We start from the raw sequence: 18,325 nt of genomic DNA, 5'->3' as shown, positions 1-18,325 counted from the left end.
ATTAACAATTTTATAAAATAAAAATGATTAATTGAAACTGGCAACTCATAATTGACTTCTCAACACTATGATTATTAGAAAATATAACGAAAGTATTGTCATTATATTTTTTTTTAGAGTTTATAATATATTAGCGATATAATTATCTTAATTAGCGATATCTTCATGTCTTTGAAAATACATAATCAATTTTTATAAAAACAATTACTTTTATTAGCTTGTTGGCATACGGTAAACGTTATATTAAAAAGTCAGCAAATTTAATGTCATACAATTTTTGTGTAAAAATTTAGCTTTGTTCAGTCTAATAATCATGTACGTTTCTAAAATTACATCTAAATATAATGATACAGTATAAAAACAAAAAACTGTAAACATTTTTAAATGTGGGGTATGGGTAGTCAGCAATTAAATCGTTCCGATATCACCTTATTCATACTAGGTAACACGCTTCTGACATACGAGGCATTAAATATCGTTTTGACAGAAATCAGATCCTTCTGATCTTTCAACATTGACATTAGGCCAATTACTTATTGGTGATTCACTAGCGAACGTACCTGAGAGACGTTTCAGCAGCCAAGATAAGTTGATTATCACAATTGTAGCAGGCACAACAGATTCGAGATTTATGGATATGATGGCATAAAGAATATTTAAATGAAATCACCGTAAGACAGAAATGGCACAAGCATAAGGAATCAACAATCATTCAAAAGGGTACACTGATCGGGGAGAATAACCTCACTACTGCATTAACCACTGGGCATATTATCATCTTCCACCCTTGTTAAGATGGAATCGTGCGAGTGACAATAGTTAGAACAAGCTGTGGTATTTACAAGCATCCTATTAGAAAACTACCGTCACTCTCAATTTAAGTTAATTAAATATACATATATTGATAATGTGGACCGTTTATTTTGAAAATGGTGCAAGTCCTTTTTTTTTTATAAATAAAAAGTTTACACTAAATTAATCACAAATTATGTGATATCTCATTTTTTAAAAAAATGGACTTACACCACTTTCAAAATAAACGATTCATGTACACATGATAAAACTGAGTTGACAATATTATATTTCTAATTTAAGTTCTTATATAAACTTGTGTTTCTAACTTATTATTCATTATTTAGCAAAAGAAAGGAGTAACATATACTGTACAATTATAAAATAAATTTCTAGTTAAACATATAATCGTCGTGAAATAATTGTATAATATTTTGTAAGCAACTACATTTGTACATAGTTATAAGCCATCTCTTGTTTTGTATACATATCATACGTTGTATTGCATATTATTCTAGTTACTTCATATAATATTCATCAGGTAAACGTAGATTAAATTTAAGCTAACTCGATTGTAGAGTAATCTTCAAATTTAGAATAGCTTAGCATCAGACAACTACTATTACTAATTATGTACATCTACATATGTAAACCTATCAGCTATATATTACACATAATCACACACACCTCGCAGTAATCCAAACTTAGATTGTAAAAAAACCACCGGCATAAGATCACATAAAGTAGCTCGAATCAGAGTAGCCCAAATTATGACACAGAAAGTTGATTACCCTAAACGTCTCTCAGTGAAACAGTATAATAAACAATTAAGCATATGCAGGGTCAATCTTTACAATCTTTTCTTACATCCGTTTTTCTTCTACATTTTTCCTACCCGTGACTCTTGTCCTTTCATAATTTTCCACCACATTTTTCTAGATAAGTAATTCTCATATTGTGTCGCAATCACTATTACAGTCAAATTGGTGCTTGTACAATTAGAAGTTTCTTAGGTAGTGTAAAAAATAAACTTCTGAAACTTCCAACTTAACGTGATGGTAGGCCATTCATATACATGGTCTTTGTTCATTACTTTCTAATGATGATATATGCTCAGCTTCACGAGAGTTCACCAATAGGTGCATTTTGTAACCACAAATCGTGTATAAAATTATACAAATCATCACTAACAGCCACCTGCGAAATAACGATAGTTAATTTTTGATCATTTCGACATACATAAACTTTTACGTTTATTTTCTAAATATTTATTAGAACTCACTTTATATGGTGTAGGATTTAAATTTCTTTTGTGATCATTTCTGAGTGTTTTTAAAGATTCTTGTACTCTATTTCGTATCTCTTGTAATGCAGGTAAAGGTTGACATAATTTACCGTTCTTCCAATATACCTATATATTTATAACAAACATGTGCTCATAAAAAAGTATAATAAATTTTAACTTTTACAGAAGTTGATATTTTTTCAATTTACCTTATGCAGTGATTCAACTCGCGATGGAATAACATATGCTCTTTTTGATTCTTGAAAAGGATGTCTACAAAGGACTTTTTGTTTTACTTGTGGAATTTCTTCCGTCGATCTTTGTAAGAGATCAATTAAAGCATATCCATCTGCTCCATATAATCTAAACGCGTCTTTCTTTCCTGGAATTGTGACTTTACCAACTTCCTGACTGAGTTTAATTCTAGGTTGACCATTAATTTCAACCATTTTATAAACACAACCTAATGCTGGTTGCCTCTGACACGTTACCAAATGTGTTCCAATTCCAAAGCAATCGATCTTATGACTCTATAAAAATAACGTCCTTCGTAAAAAAACAAATTTGTGGTAAAATAAAACTATACATTTTTCATATGTATTTATCTACCTGTTCATTTAAACTTAAAATAGTCTCTTCATTAATGTCATTTGATGCACAGATCGTCAACTTTGAAAACCAAGGTATGTTGTACTTGATGGCAATTCTTTCAAAAATATCTCTGGCAGCATTGCTTAAATATGCTAAGTCACCGCTATCAATTCTTATACCGATTGCTTTATAACCCAAGTCATTTAGAGCTAGTGCCACTGCACAAAAGTTTAGAAGACCACTCCTAAGTACAAAATTTACTTGTGAAATTTATACAATTTTTACATATTGATGAAAACATATTAGTTGTACATGCATCTACATAATTTTACCATAGTTTAAAACACAATATTAATTTCTATGTAATTACAATATACCATATAAATTATATGAAATATACTGCAAAGATGCAATAATCAATGCTACACTGTACATACAAAACATGCACTACTATTAATTAGATGAAAATGCAGAAAGTTTATAATGGCTTTATATCTGAATTATAAAGTAATAGAACATGTTAATGGATACTACATGCAAGTTATCAATATTAAGTACATTGATTATGATATAACACAATATGTTCTCAGATATAGAACAAATTTTGTATTAATAGGACAATTTTTATTACTGTCTTGTCAATACATTTTTTTAATATCTATGTGACTTTTACGACTTTTTTAAGGTTTTCTTGGAGCCAGTAACATTTTATAATTAATGCAATATTAAACATAATTATTATTTTGTTAAATGGCTGAATTGGGAAGGGTACTATATAAGGTCGTAAACAGTACAAGATTTATAAAACTTGTCATAAAGTAACTCACGATTTTTTTGGTCCTTTATTACTGTTTTACGTAAAAAAAAAACGAAGCAGCGAAATATAGATTTGCCCGCTTTACAGAATGATGTATTTTTCTTATCAATCAAATGAACGAAGTATGTGAAAATGTACTCATTTTAATTGATATTTTTAAACAGTTTTAATTCAAAATTATTATCATAATAATAGATACATAAATATAATAGTTGAAAGTTTAACAAAATGGATATGCGAAAAAGATTATAATAACATGTATTTATTATTTATGAAAAATAATTAAACGATTAACTGTTTCATAAAATGAAAAATACGATGATTTATTCTGCAAAGCAGACAAATAGAATGATATCGTACCTCACATAGAGCTCACCCAATTCGCCTCGTCTTAAAAAGCCATTCTTGTGATGGGAAGTTGATTCTGATATAATTGGATTGTTTCTGACACCATTTTGGGCATGTGTATTGGACCCATTTGTTAGACGTTTATTCTTTATATTTAGGCTGGCTATACATGCCTGTCTCTTGGCCGAGGCTTCGATGCTATAAACACACTCCTGTTAGGCTACAGTGTGTATATGTTTCATCATGCCTGCTTTGTGAATTTCTAATTAGGATTACTAATGCACATATCAAATCCAATTAAATATATTTTTAATAAATGATGAAATTGCTGATAAAGTATCTCTGGTATTTCTATAGTGTTTCCTAGTATATTTTTTTCTACTTTACATTCATGCATACTAAAATAGAGTAAGGCTACTAATATTTAAGAAAATTACTAATTATTAAAGAAATTCTTCATATTACAAGCATACAGTTAAGAAAAAGTTTTACAGATAAATTAGTACTAAATAAAGAATATTGCTAGTGCACATTTAAATAAAATTCTAAATGTATGACATGCAGATAGTCAAATATAAATATACACAAATATTAAGGAGATACATTACACATACATAAACTAAAAGTAAAATATTACATCTACTCATATGTACAAAATATGCAAAAGAAAGTTTCAAGGCATGTTAAAAAAAATCTAAGGTAAAAGAATACAGATAAAATAAGCACAATATCATACCTTTTCACATCATATGTGTCTACAAGAGCAACAAATCGTTGTGGGAAAGCAATGGCATAACTAATCAAAGCAGCTAACTCTCCATTAGAAGCCTCAGAAACTAGTGTTCTTACATCAGCAGCAATTGCATCCCGATGTTTGTAAGCTAATTGTAGAAGATCATAAACTTCTCCTGTTTCTTTATGTGCCAAAGTCTGAAAGAAGATCAAATGTAATTAAAATGAAAGAATTTTATTCAAGTAAATTACTTTGTATGGCTAAGTTAGTATTCTCTAACTTACCTTCTCTTGTAAATCATCAATACCAGTAAAAGATGTAATGTATGCATGTGCATGTGTTCCACTTACAGGAATATTATACAATTTTCCTGCCAAAACATTACTTGTACCATCAAAACCACCTGAAAAATGTTAATTAATTTACAGGAAAGATAAAGGAAAAGATATAAATGTGTTTATATTAGGTATAACTTTCATAGAATTTTTGAGATTTTGAAGTAACATATCAAGAAATAAAGATATAGGGAAATACTTACCAATATAGCTATATTTAGATGCACTTAAGCCACCATCAGGACCCTGAGCTCTTCGAAGGCCAAATTCTAGCAACGTTATATGTTTCCCAGCAACCATACGATATCTGGCTGCATTAGTTGCCATTAAACTTGCATAGTTAACTAAGGTTAATAGTGTTGTTTCCAAAAGTTGTACCATTATTAATGGACCTTCTACTCTTAGTAATGGTATTCTGCATAACATATCAATTTGCATTGAGGTTTTAACTTATTAAGATTTGATGTTTCATCAAATATGTAATGTTGATAAGCATTCGAACATTAACTCTAACTGCTGTCTTAAGAGCAAGAAAAAGTTTCCTAAACGATGACAATGATGATGATAATTAACATAAGTGGACAATATCCGCATGATGCATGCAAGTTCCAAAGAGTTTCTACCAACCTTGGGAAAACAACTGAACCTTCTTCCATAGCATATATTGTGACATCTTTTGGGGTAAGGTCTTTCAAATACTCAAAAAACCTTTGATCAACTGATGATGGCAATGTTGATTTCAAATATTTAATATCTGTATAATTGAACATTTTGTTTGTATATTTCAAAACATATGTCTTTGGATTTATAAATCTATGTTATTTAAACAGTATAATATTTAGAAATAAATACATACCACTAGAAGAATAACGAAATTTTTCCAGAAATTTAATACATTCTTCTAGTCCAGCAAAGATTGTAAATTCTCCTTGAAAAGGATTTTTACGAAAATATAAATCAAACACAGCATGGTCATTCATTTTTCCACTTTTCCAATAAGCATATGCCATTGTAATTTGATATAAGTCTAGAATTATAAAACAAATACAAATATTTATAATGTCATATACTTGTTAAATAATACTTTGACATTTGTATTATAAGACATACATCTATAACTTTACGTTATGTTAGATTACCATGTACAAAACAAAAAAAAACTTATCAAATCACAGTTTTAAAAGATCAATGTATTAACACATTTTACAAAGCTAATATAGAATTAATAGACAAATTATTGAATTAATCAAATTACTTTTATTATTCAATTATTAACAACAAAATTATCTTCTCGTTCATCTACGAAGTAATCTTAAACGCATTCAAAGACATTTAGAAAAAAACTGAATTGCATAAAAGACACGAATAACTTAAAGATAATCATGATTTACTTATTCAAAAATATACAGGCGTAAAGTTTAAAATCTTCCACCAAAATCATCACAATCAACCCATGTCCGTTATATTTTGAAACACCACGTGTTACATCATATACTTAATATACTGCCGAGTAAACGATAAGATAAAATGGACCCGCGTTTTTTGAGGTTACTTTTCTCAACTAGTTTTTGCAACATGGATAATAAGAAACAAGTACACACTGCAAGTACCTGTTAAGAGTGGTTGCACGACACAATTTTGACGTGAGTGACACCGCGATTTAGTCTCGTTATCTGACATTTTCTGCTTTTTCTTTGAAAATCGAACTTAAAATACTGTCGAATTGAAAAGAAAGAAAAAAAAAAAAAAGAAAACGCGTGGTGGTAACTTTATTCGACAGCAACGAACGTTACTGAACGACAGTCACTGAACGACAATCGGTCAAGCACCGTTACCGATGAACTAGCATGTTTCGATGCTGAACTTCGTATTATACGTCTTTCCGTGTACTCTCGGAATCGATAGGAACGTTTGAAGGACGTTACGAACGACGCGACCTGTTATTCCGCCATTCCCACCAATAGTAAAGGTTTCTCTTAAAAAATTACTAGGAATCAGGTTATCATTTTAGTTCGAGCACGTGAACATGCAGAAAGCGTAATGACTTTACACTGCGCTAGGATCGAATTCCTTCTCTTTTTCCCTTCATCACCCCTCTCCTTTCTCCAGGTGTTACAATCAACCTGTTCATGGAAGTACCGAATACAGCTTGTCACGAAAGAAACAAAGTTCGCGCAAATGAACTATAATCTATTAATACATTCGTCTAATTTCATCTAAATCGACCGGAACTAAATAATAAGGATCGATTAATATTTTAATCTTTCAGACAATTAAAGACTCGAGCTGTTTGCCCTGTGACATATGTAGAATGTATTCACATGATCTAATTTCACCGCTCTACATCACTGCTGGAGTCAGTGGAAATATACTGTCACCATTTGTGATATAGATCAATGTTAGATTAATATTAAAACATGAAGTAATATTCAATCTGTACACTTTTAAATCTGCGGTTAATATATATACAATCGCGCGTACATATGTATATTTGCGTGCAAAATCTAGCGAAGCGCGCGTACGAGACATTCCAATTCGCGCGATCGAAAGGCGTAACATTTTCTTTCTTTCTTTAGCGACGTCGCTACATGGTATATAGCAACGAAAAAGACCTCATCATCGTTAATAGCTATAATACATCATTGCACTAATTGTCATCGTGGTGATGTGTTAGAGAACGAAAAATCCTTGAAACCAACATATACATGCGGATTAAATCATAATCACATGATGGACTTTTAACCCCTATATTTTCAAATTATCTAATAGCTACAACAAAAAAATATATTCTTACACTTTTATGCATGTTACACGACGAATAAGGAAAGGATAAAGTTAAGTTACATTATCGCTCGAATAAGAGTTTACAGATTACTACTCGTCATCTATTTACCATCTTCTTTTTTTTTATTCGATAAAGAAAGCCTGTATAATCTCCAGGCCAATTGAATTGCCTTTTCTTAATTCTCTAATGAAGCCGATGTGTGTTTTAACGTTCTTGCGGTCGTGTACAATCCTCCCGATTTTCCTCGCGTTTTTCTTTTCACCGTTTCAAAGATAGCATCGGGCCTAACGGTGTCGTGCCACGGAAAGTACATACAATTATAGCACGGGACTCGATCGGGGCGCATCCTTCGATTAAACACGTACGTATCGTCAGGGGCAACATGTCTGTATTCTGCGACCTTGCCTTAATGATACGGCATTACAGCTGTTCATCCTTCCATGAACTTCTTTTTATTTTTTTTATTTAGATGTCGGAAAATTAACGTGTAACTTTGATACAGCAATGGTTGCGTGCCACGCCATGTATGATGCAACTTCACGAACTTGGACGCCTTCCGTATTCATCGATTTAATTACCTCTTAAGTTGAACCGCGCGTTGCTTGCGCAACGTCGCGTCGTACCGCGATTTCTCCGCGGCTGAATATCTTGAGCCGCAACCGGGCGGGTACAACGGGTCACGAGCTGTTTCCCCGCATTCTTCGACCAAACAACGAAAGATATCTTAACGTTTTACCTGTGAGTCACGGAATATTTCGTACTTCCTATTTTGGTACGATGATGCATAACGAACAATTATATAGATGGATTGAGTCGAGAATTCGTATTACGTTATAATTTTCTTAGATGCAATTAATTATCATTCAATTGTACGAAGCTTTTTTTAGGTTAGGTGCAAAGAAAACGATTCGAAGTTTCTGGGAAGTTGTCATGCACTGTAAACTATGTTTCCGCGAAAGAATCGAAAGATTACGTAATCGCTCTGTAAATTTATCGAAATTGTACGTTCTCCATCGGATTAAGCAATTCTAACCGACGTAGATAACAAGCGTAGGAAAAAAAAGGCGTCGACAACATTGCGATAAGCCCGCGAAAGAAAGAAAGAAAATGTGAAAAGGTCGCAATACCATTTTTTGAAGCTATATCAAACGGTTTCATAACATTAATCTTTCATGAAGAACGAGCTTTTATGCAGAATCGAACAGGAAACCTTAACAATGACCTGCATTGGCGCGCGATAATGTTCGATTGTGGATTCGATTTTTCTCGCGAATCTAAAACTATTCGATGTACCAAATATTCTCAAAGTGTTTCGATCGTTTAACTTTCGCTTACGCGATTGATATACGTCACTGAATTGCTATTTCAGTCGTTCTTATCAGTGTAAACATTCCAATTAGTTCGTTTTAACTGCTGTCGCTCATTCTTCTCTCTTTTATTTATGATTATAATGACTGTTTTATCACTGCTTGACGTTTAAACGAAAATTTTTCTCTAGTACTGCGCAATGATCCGTGAAACGAGACTCTCCACGAGCGTGGACGATCGTCGACCTGTAGGAATCTTGCAGTTTTTCGATCAATGACTCCATCTTGGGGTGGGAACGAGCGATCGAGCGACGCGTGATCGATTCTCGAACTTTTCTTTGATCGTAGCGAACGGAAAGGAACGAGTAATTAATGGCCATCTAGTTTGAGCAGTGACTCGTGCCTTTTTGTGTTGTCACATTTATATATGAATGCAATATATGTATACGTGTGGTATAAAGAGCGAAAGGGTCAGGCTAACGAACTACGTTGTTACGCAATGGAATAAAAAAAGTAAGATCGAATTTTATCATTTTTTATATCACGTTTGTCACATATATGATGACATAACATACACCCTAACTCTTTCGATCGAGTTTTAATCGATTCGACCGCAGATGCCTTCACATCCCAGAATATACTTCCTAATAAATGATCTTGAAACGTGCCGAGTTATTCACGTATCCTTAATGTCACTCTTTCATTACGATAGCAAGTGCAGAAATAATGTATCTTTCATAAGTACGTATAATAAACTTAACTTGAATAGGGAGCGCGACCCTTCATTCTGCTGATAGATATGAATTGAAATGAAAATAGCACGAAAGAATGTTGTGCAATGAGTTTCGTTAGAACATAAACTAACGTGATTCTCACAACAGTGATGGATTTCAAACGATGATGTCACACGACTTGTGGTTCACTTCGCAAAAAATTGTTTTGCCGAGCAGAACTGCTATGTTTCATGCTATTTACTATTAGTTACTTACGTAATTACAAAGCAAAAAGAAGGAAAGATCAAACATGAAATTGGGAATAATTAAAAGAGACAGTATTGCAATGAAGCGTAAAGATAAAATTGAAAGAAGAGGTTGGTATTTTTTTCTTTTTTATACAATCATTTTATTAAGTGTCACAAGTGATATTATCGATAATTCATATCTCGATTCTACAAATAATTATCCAGTATTTGTCTGCCGGAATACACTACGTTAGTTTACTGGCACTTCTGAGATATTGTTTTTTTTTTTTATCGCTAATTTAAATCGCTAGTCACCTCTGTGTTTTCTTTTTTTCCTGTTACGTGGACTTTTAGAAAAATACTCAATTTTTGACTCCGTACAGCGAGAGCTGAGCAAACTTCTTTCTTTTCTTTTTTCTTTTCTTCGAAAAATGTATCTCGTTAACGAAAAAAGCAGATATAATGTATGTAAATAGATTAATACTGTTTAATGACAACTTTCTTTCTTTCTTTTTTTTTCTCGTTTTGGAAGCAATATATTTGGCAGCATCTTAGGACTAGAAACGGAAACCGAGAAGGAGGGGAATACAATTTGCTCATCCCTGCTTCAAGAATTAGGTGTAAAAATTGAGCCATGAAAACGGGATCACGAACGAATCTCGTTTCATTTTTTTTTTCATCTTTGTGTTTTTTTCTTTCTTTCTTTCTTCTATCAAAAATTGATTATTTTCGTGGACACATGGTTATCCGATAATCTTCGTCTACTTAACTATATAACTGGCAAGCGTCCGCAAAATTGTAATTGCAAAATATACGATTGTATCCCTAAGTAAGCTAGGGTGGACCGTACATCTAAGCTTTCGCGTTTATTCAAAACAATTATTTCCCTTTTCCCTTTCCACCTTGCGAACCAAATGAAAATGTGCGTTACTGAAACATATTCGTCTCAAGATACTTTACATTTTAACCCTTTACACTCCACTATTGGAGTTAACTCCATTCGAGCTTTATGTACATTAAAATTAAGCAAATCAACCAAGAGAAATAACAATAAATAAATTCATAAACATTTATAATTGTTTTCTTCTCCAGACACTACTTTTCCTCTTTTCAAAAGAAAATCCTCGAGGTGTATAGTACTGAATAATCTCCGTTACCAAAAAAAAAAGAAAAAAACAAGAATCATTTTACAAGCTAATCTCTCAAATATTAATCGTAATACAATCCCCCCTTTTTCTTTGGTCCATTTCATTATCGTTAACGCTGTACAGGCCGGCTAGGTTTTGCGAGTAAAAATTTTTACCAGCGATCTAATGAACAAATTGTCAAGAATAAAAAGACAAATGCATGCGTAAGAAAGAAGAAAGAAAAACAAGAAAATCGGAGAACAATTGACGCCACAGTGTAGCGTCATTAGCCGCAAACAGTTGATACGTGAAATGATGCTCAATGTGGCGTCATCGGCCATTAAAGTATTAAAGCGAAAGCTTGGCCACCCTACTACGCTAATGTAGCAACGCGGTTAACACACGGTTTTTTTTTTTTATTCCTGCTCGTAAGTACTACTTGTTAATTACGCAATGATCGTTCGTACATTCTTCTTTTTCTGCGGCTGTCCATTATCGAGCACACCCCACGGGAGTATCTAGCACGTGTGCGAATGTATACGATACATAACGGAAGCACAGGCTATGGATCCTCTACATTTACATGGCTCCTCGTCTAAAACTCTTACCTATAGTTCCCTAATAGCTACTCAGACTTTAGTTAACATTTACTTCATTTTTTTTTCTTTCCTGTTCTTAACACGTTGCGTGCTGGGCGAATTTTTATGTAACTTGCAAACAGGAAACTGAAAAAGATGGAAATGAAGATTTTTTTTTGTTATATATGTATATTTGTATAAGTAGGGTGATCCATATGTCGTTTTACCATTTAAATGATTCTTTTTATACGTTGCTCGAGTCGAGAATTTTTGCCAGGGTAAAATGTTCAAAATCTGAAAGAAAAGTTTGATAATATACAATTGAAAAGAAAGCGATTCGGATGAGATTAAGTACGCAGTCGACTCAACGCCGAGGACACTTTTCCTTCGAATACAGAGTTAAAGAAAAGAGTAAAAAAATTCCGCGAAATTGGAAAAAAATGGAATGTGCATTTACTAATCATCAATTCCCATTGCACTCAACGTGTTAAATCGTACATCCTTCTTAAAAGAATAACGTTGTGATAATCCCCATGTTACTCAACGTGTTAATCGTACATTCTGCTTAAAAGAATAACGTTGTGATCGTTTATAACGTCAGCTACGGCCTCTAAGTTTATCCATTAATACTTAATACTGCGTTTTTTTCTGCTTTTTTTTTTGAATAAACTAGACTCATCTTTCGTCGACATACAGCCATTGATATCGTATACTAAATCCTCTTACGTTTACGCATTACTCTAATTTGACACAGAATTTCGTATACAGTCTTAACGTTACTTAATGATGATGTTGCTGTTTTCTTTTTTATGTATTGTGCTAAAAATATGCCTCGAATACTACAAAATTTTCTTCCACGGTTTTTTTTTTCTTCCTTGAAGAATGTTTGTTCCTTTCTTCTCTCTCTCTCTCTCTCTCTCTCTCTCTCTTTCTCTCACGCCCTCTTTCTTTCTCTCCTTTTTTTTTTTATTTGTTTAACATGCTTGGTCGTTTTTTTTTTTTTAATCTTTTTGTGGTAAATATAAGTACTTTATCAAATATTTCGCTGTCAAACAGCTCTTTGTTATGGACAAAATAACGCGTATTCTTTTTAGAACCTCCGTCACCGCTCAAATCCGTTCATATTCGTTACGATAACAAAATTAATAATCGTATCTCCTGGTGACACAATAACAAGTATCTTGATCGTAACATAAATATCAAATAATTTCAACGTTCTTAATGCTTTGTACCATTTGTCTCCTGGAAAATACTAAGTACACGTTGCTTAAAAATATCACATGGAATATACAGAGTACCCGTTTGAAAAATATTATAAATTCCTTATTCGTATTGATAAATTAAAAAAAAAGAAAAGAATACTTGTATCTTTTCGGAGACGAAATTTTGAGCGTACGCAAGTAAGTAGTTGTGCTACCACTATTATTTCTTTTCTTCTTTGGTATCTACAGTATTCAATGTATATAGTACTTAACCCATCGGGTACGAATGAATTTTGTATCTCTAATCTACAGCCGATTTATAAAAAATCACAGTTACCTTATATTTATTAATTCCTTCTTTTTTCTTCTTTTTTTCTTTTTGTTTATTACTGAATTAATATTTCTTTTCATGTAAATTATGAGAAATACATTTTTAATCCTAATTTTAAAGCTTCACACTTTATTGTATTCGATACCGATGGGTCAATTTGTACTAGATTGAAAATTATTTTAATAATACTATATCTCGATCGAATAGTATTATCGATGTTACGTCGTTAACAATAACATAAAATAAAATTATTGATACTATTTTCGAATGCCGTGTTATTGTAAAATCGTATCTAAGAAAATGGTATCAAGGGCGGTCTAAATGTAACATGTCTACACTTAAAGATGAAGACGAAAATGTATACAAGTTAAATATAGATAAACGAGTAAAAAATACAAATTTCTTATTTTAACTAGAGAGTTTAAAACCTATCGTTATTATCACTTGTACTATATACGAGTTAATAAATAATAATCACTAAATTTATCAACAACAATGGAAGTATATCAAGTTCAATAACATCGTTAAGATAAAAAATTAAGAAAAATATATATTTGTTTGTTCTCTATTTTATGTAAAGAAGATCTAGTTACGCCATAAGAGCAAACAACTAAGTGCTTGTCAATAACAATTAACATATCTAACACTAAGTTTAAACGAGTCAATCAAAGTATACAAAACTTCCGTTGATTTTTATATTAGCACCATTAATATTCAAAACTAAAGCTCATTTTTTCCCCTTTACGATAGCTAATACACATTGATACGACCGTTTCGTAAATTATTTTTTTTTCTTCTAAAACCATTCTTCGTATTGGCTACCCATGGTTCATCTCATTAAATCTGCTGCTCTCTGTCTGTCTCTATGCACTTCTCGTGGATGCATTCTTTTGCGATGCGAAAAACAATTTCCAGAACTCGCGAAAGCTTTTGGACAATATGGACATTGATAAGGCCTTGCACCTGTATGTTGATTTATGTGAAACTTTAAATCTTGATTTCTCTTAAAAGTTTTATCACAAAGAGGACATGCGTGTGGCCTCAAGTCTGAATGCGTTATACTATGAGCTCGTAACGTGGAATTTGTTGGATAAACTCTTCCACACACGTTGCATGGAAATTGTATTCCACCGTGATATTCTTTGTGTCTGAATAAATTCGACTGTGTCTTAAAGCTGAAATAAAATTTATAATTTTATTAATTCTTATTTTTTTAAACGTTTAATTGAAATTAATGTAATGGAACTAACATTCTACCACATATGTCACAACCATATTTCCCCTTAGGCCGATGAGTTTCCAAATGTACTTTTAGATTTCCCTTAGTAGAAATTTTTTTACTACAAATTGGACAGATAAAGTTGCCAGACGAATTGTTGTCAGTGTTCATATGAAGCACCCCATTAGTAGAATAAACTTGTTGAGATCTTAAAATAGGCTTCCCGTCAAGTCGTTTATCTTTAGGCAAATGAGACCATAAATGATTTTGTAGACCAATTTGAGATATAAAAGATCGTGCACATATCGTACATTCATGAGGTTTTGTTGATGCATTAGAAATTTGTTCTTCTGTTTCTTCTTGTAGTCTGTCGCTATTCTCTTCCTTCTTCTCCTTCTTTATTTCATTAGATCTACAGAAAATACATGTAACTTAATAAATGTATAATCTTGTTAAAAAATTATAAAATTTTACCTAAATGCTCTTACTTATTTGTCAATGGTAATGGTTCTGGAGAGTGTATTCTTGTTATTTTTTCTTCTGTATCAGATGCTTCTGAAGTTTCTGATGCTGAGTTGTCCATACCATATTGTAAAAATAACATTGGGTCTACCTTAACTTCCATTTCTTCCATACTTGGAGTATGACATTTATCTTCTTGTGAGATTAAGTCTGGTGGTCCCAGTGGTTCACCTTCAGCCAAAATTTCTATTGCTCCCTACAAAATAATTTATTTTTATTATATTTGTATAATACAATTTAAAATATGTAATGATTATAATTTACTTTTGTTAATATTGTATGTAACAGTCCCCTATCTTCTATCTTCTTTGTTGTGTCTTGTATATCTTTAACACTTTCCACTTCTACATCCTGTGTAGCATTTGTATTGCCAGTACTATTATATAATTGTGATTTTAATTTTTCTTGTGTCCTATATGCCATCATAGCAAAGCGATGAATGCTTTCTAATCTTTTGATGCATGTAGCACACACCATCTTTGATAACTTATCTTCTGAGGATACCTGTAACACAATATTACATTTATAGTATTGACCATAGTAATAAGAATAAAGTATAGATCAAAATTTAATGTGAAAGAAATAATCAACTGAAAATTAATGAAAGCTTAAAGAATGCATAGCACCATGATAAAAAAATTCAATACTTAATATTTAATTATTCTTTATGCGTATAATTAAAAATTAAAAATGGGTTGTGAAAAAAAAAATTAAATACAAAAAAATCGTTCCGGAAAAAAATGTATAAAAAAGTAATTGCAAATAATTTATAAAATTCAGATTATATTTCATTTGTTAATTAAACTTAATTGTCTATCATACATCATTAATGTTTTGTTTCGAATAAAAAATTAACTTTAATGTGGCATTAATAAATAAAACTTTTTCATTCTAATTGTAAAATTTTTATTTAATAATCATATCGTATTAAATATTTCATTTGTAACTTATTAAAAAAAAAAAAGCTGCGCATTATTTATGAGTTATCGTGTACATCGAATTATATTTATAGATGCGCCAGTTATATAGCGCATATAGTATACTTATTGTAATCAATAAAATGCTAATTTTTAACACTTCTGTATTCCCATCAAAATGGATCCTTCCATGTTATTATGTACAAATGCTTAACAATTCCGATTTAAATACACGCACATAAGATTTAATTACTTTAATTTACACATTAATTTACATTAATATGTAAAACGTAACATATATTTCACTCGAACTATCTTTTCTTGAGCATCGACGATTTGACGATAGAAATTTTCTTACAAATGAAAAATTTTCATTAATAAATTAAGATTAATGAACCATTTGCACATAAATTACATAAATTGCATGCGTGATTTCTAACATTCAATTTACACAGAAAGATGTAATATTTCGAATTTGCATCGGCGCATGGATTTCTATAAAATTTCAAAATTCTCTAGGAATACCCGATTTTCGGGGGTAAATGCACGTGTATTCCTTCACATATATAGAGAACGGGGTACAGGAGGGGTTGAGCGCGAAACATCGGTAACGGGGTACCAAGTGGAGATTTCGAAAAAAAATCCACATACGTCAGTCTAATATGTGCATACATGTAGGCGCGCATACAACGGCGATCGCGCTAATTCACATGGAGCGCAGCTAGACTTACCAAGATGTACAGATATTTTCGTATTTTGGTCTGCAGGTAGTGCCGTCTACCATCCTCGGCGAAAATGTGTACCCCGTCGTTTCTTGGTATGTCACTAGCACAAATTCGGCATTGGAGCTACCCATTTCAAAAAGAAAGAAAAAAAAAAATTCGACAAGGTATCACTACGCTAACGAGATGTTTATTTTTTTCACTATTTATATGTACAAACACGTTTTAAAAATGATTTATGTTAAATGATTTTCACGCGACCCCCTTTCACAACGTTAAATTCATTGCTTATTGTTATTTTCCCTCCCTTTCGTTATCTTAGCACCTTGACGAAAAACGTCGAAAACGTCCGATATAAAACTTTCAGCAATGCATCTTTACGACGTGTCAGCGTGTCTGAGAGGGTTGATTATTCTAACGATTTTTTTTTACTTATGAGTCTCCCGGATTGGGTGAGATTACTCCGGCACAACGTTGACGCTTTAAAAACGACGTCGGCGCCGGGCGTCGGCGTCTCTCCCGAAACGAGTGCTCAATACAAAATATATAATAGCATTCGTCGATTTGAAAAACATATGTATATAACCAATTGTTTTATTTATGGATTCCGGTCGTATTAAATGATATTACTATTAGCAAATTATAATGAGCCTATTTATATCATTCTCTTATGATTTACGTGTGAATTAAGGATTTCACGCGAAATGCATGAATTTGTATTTCTAAAATACTACCCCTTGCCAGAAATAAAGAATAAAATGTATCAGCGCGGTAGTCTTAATTGGTCCGCCATGTTCTTTCACCCGTTCGTTTGTGTTTTTTATTTTCTTCGTAAATGATTCGACCTTGTTGTCTTATACCCTGCGTTTTAATAGAATGAGATGCTTATCTGGTTTGAAATAGATCTCGATCGATATATTTCTTGGAAGTGACTCCACATCGGCGAATTTAATTACAATTTTTCCAAACTTTCCCGCCATTTTTCCCACTCTGTATTACTACGCCAGTGGAGGGAGTAACGAATGTAGACGTTTTTGTTGCTGCGGAAAATAGTTCCAGGTACTTGCGAACGAACAGCCTCCCCCTTGGATATGCTACGTCCCCATTTAAAAAAATCAATACTTAATAATTAGCAATTAATACACTCTTCAAGTATATGCAACTGCTATCTTGTCCTCTACAGTTTTTAATGTACGTATGCGTTTTGTTGCTATTTAGTGCTTGATTTTACGTGTATTATTAACATCTGATTTACATATTTTTTCTACGAAATTGCTGCAAAATATTATAAAATTTGTTTAATTCTGTGTTTCATCACACATTAGGAAATAATTGTTTTTTAATTAACGTAGCGACGTTTAAAATCCGTTTAATTTCTAGAAAATTGAACTCTTAAGATTAATAAATAATCTAGTATTTTGAAAATAAATAACGATTGTTAACAATTTATGTGGTTTGTATTAATTTAGTAACGTAAATTTTATAATATGTAAAAAATACACATGAATAGTTAATTAATTTATACTTTTTATTGAGTGAAAAGTACAACCAAAGTAATTAACTAAATATAGATTTTGTACAAACTTAAAGAGAACTATTTTTTATACATATTGTCTTGTAATTTAAAAAATATATATATTCCTGACATAATTTGTACCATAAACGTTTAAAAGAATTTAATAAAATGTTTTTAATGAAACATATGGTAATGTAATATTATTCTTACAATATTGTCAATCATCATCATCATGTA

The 18,325-nt window shown here is 31.8% G+C and overlaps 2 protein-coding genes across 4 annotated transcripts; both read right to left on the bottom strand.

Annotated features, from left to right (window-relative positions):
* Positions 1 to 1,484: 1,484 nt before the first annotated feature.
* LOC108573457 (nicotinate phosphoribosyltransferase) lies at positions 1,485 to 6,845 on the bottom strand. Of its 3 annotated transcripts, XM_017935914.1 has the most exons (11): positions 6,512 to 6,845; positions 5,758 to 5,928; positions 5,529 to 5,655; positions 5,105 to 5,316; positions 4,851 to 4,969; positions 4,570 to 4,763; positions 3,846 to 4,031; positions 2,687 to 2,912; positions 2,287 to 2,607; positions 2,075 to 2,203; positions 1,485 to 1,989 (listed from the first exon to the last, which is right to left on the bottom strand). In XM_017935914.1, exons 1-11 carry the CDS (start codon positions 6,579 to 6,581, stop codon positions 1,912 to 1,914), a joined length of 1,833 nt encoding a protein of 610 aa, XP_017791403.1. In that variant the 5' UTR covers positions 6,582 to 6,845; the 3' UTR covers positions 1,485 to 1,911. The 3 variants fall into 3 exon arrangements, with proteins under 3 accessions (XP_017791403.1, XP_017791411.1, XP_017791419.1); XM_017935922.1 differs by lacking the exon at positions 3,846 to 4,031; XM_017935930.1 differs by lacking the exon at positions 3,846 to 4,031 and having other exon boundaries at positions 2,687 to 2,909.
* A 7,176-nt stretch (positions 6,846 to 14,021) lies between these two features.
* LOC108573151 (zinc finger protein 311-like) lies at positions 14,022 to 17,552 on the bottom strand. The gene is made up of 6 exons (XM_017935539.1): positions 17,433 to 17,552; positions 16,582 to 16,698; positions 15,198 to 15,437; positions 14,900 to 15,129; positions 14,443 to 14,823; positions 14,022 to 14,367 (listed from the first exon to the last, which is right to left on the bottom strand). The coding sequence occupies exons 1-6, from the start codon at positions 17,550 to 17,552 to the stop codon at positions 14,022 to 14,024; spliced, it is 1,434 nt and encodes a 477-aa protein (XP_017791028.1).
* Positions 17,553 to 18,325: the final 773 nt, after the last annotated feature.

Source organism: Habropoda laboriosa, unplaced genomic scaffold, assembly GCF_001263275.1.
Source record: "Habropoda laboriosa isolate 0110345459 unplaced genomic scaffold, ASM126327v1 scaffold20, whole genome shotgun sequence".
Classification (NCBI taxonomy): domain Eukaryota; kingdom Metazoa; phylum Arthropoda; class Insecta; order Hymenoptera; family Apidae; genus Habropoda; species Habropoda laboriosa.
The sequence above is the reverse complement of the archived record's forward strand: the minus strand, read 5'-3'. Positions and strand labels throughout refer to the sequence as shown.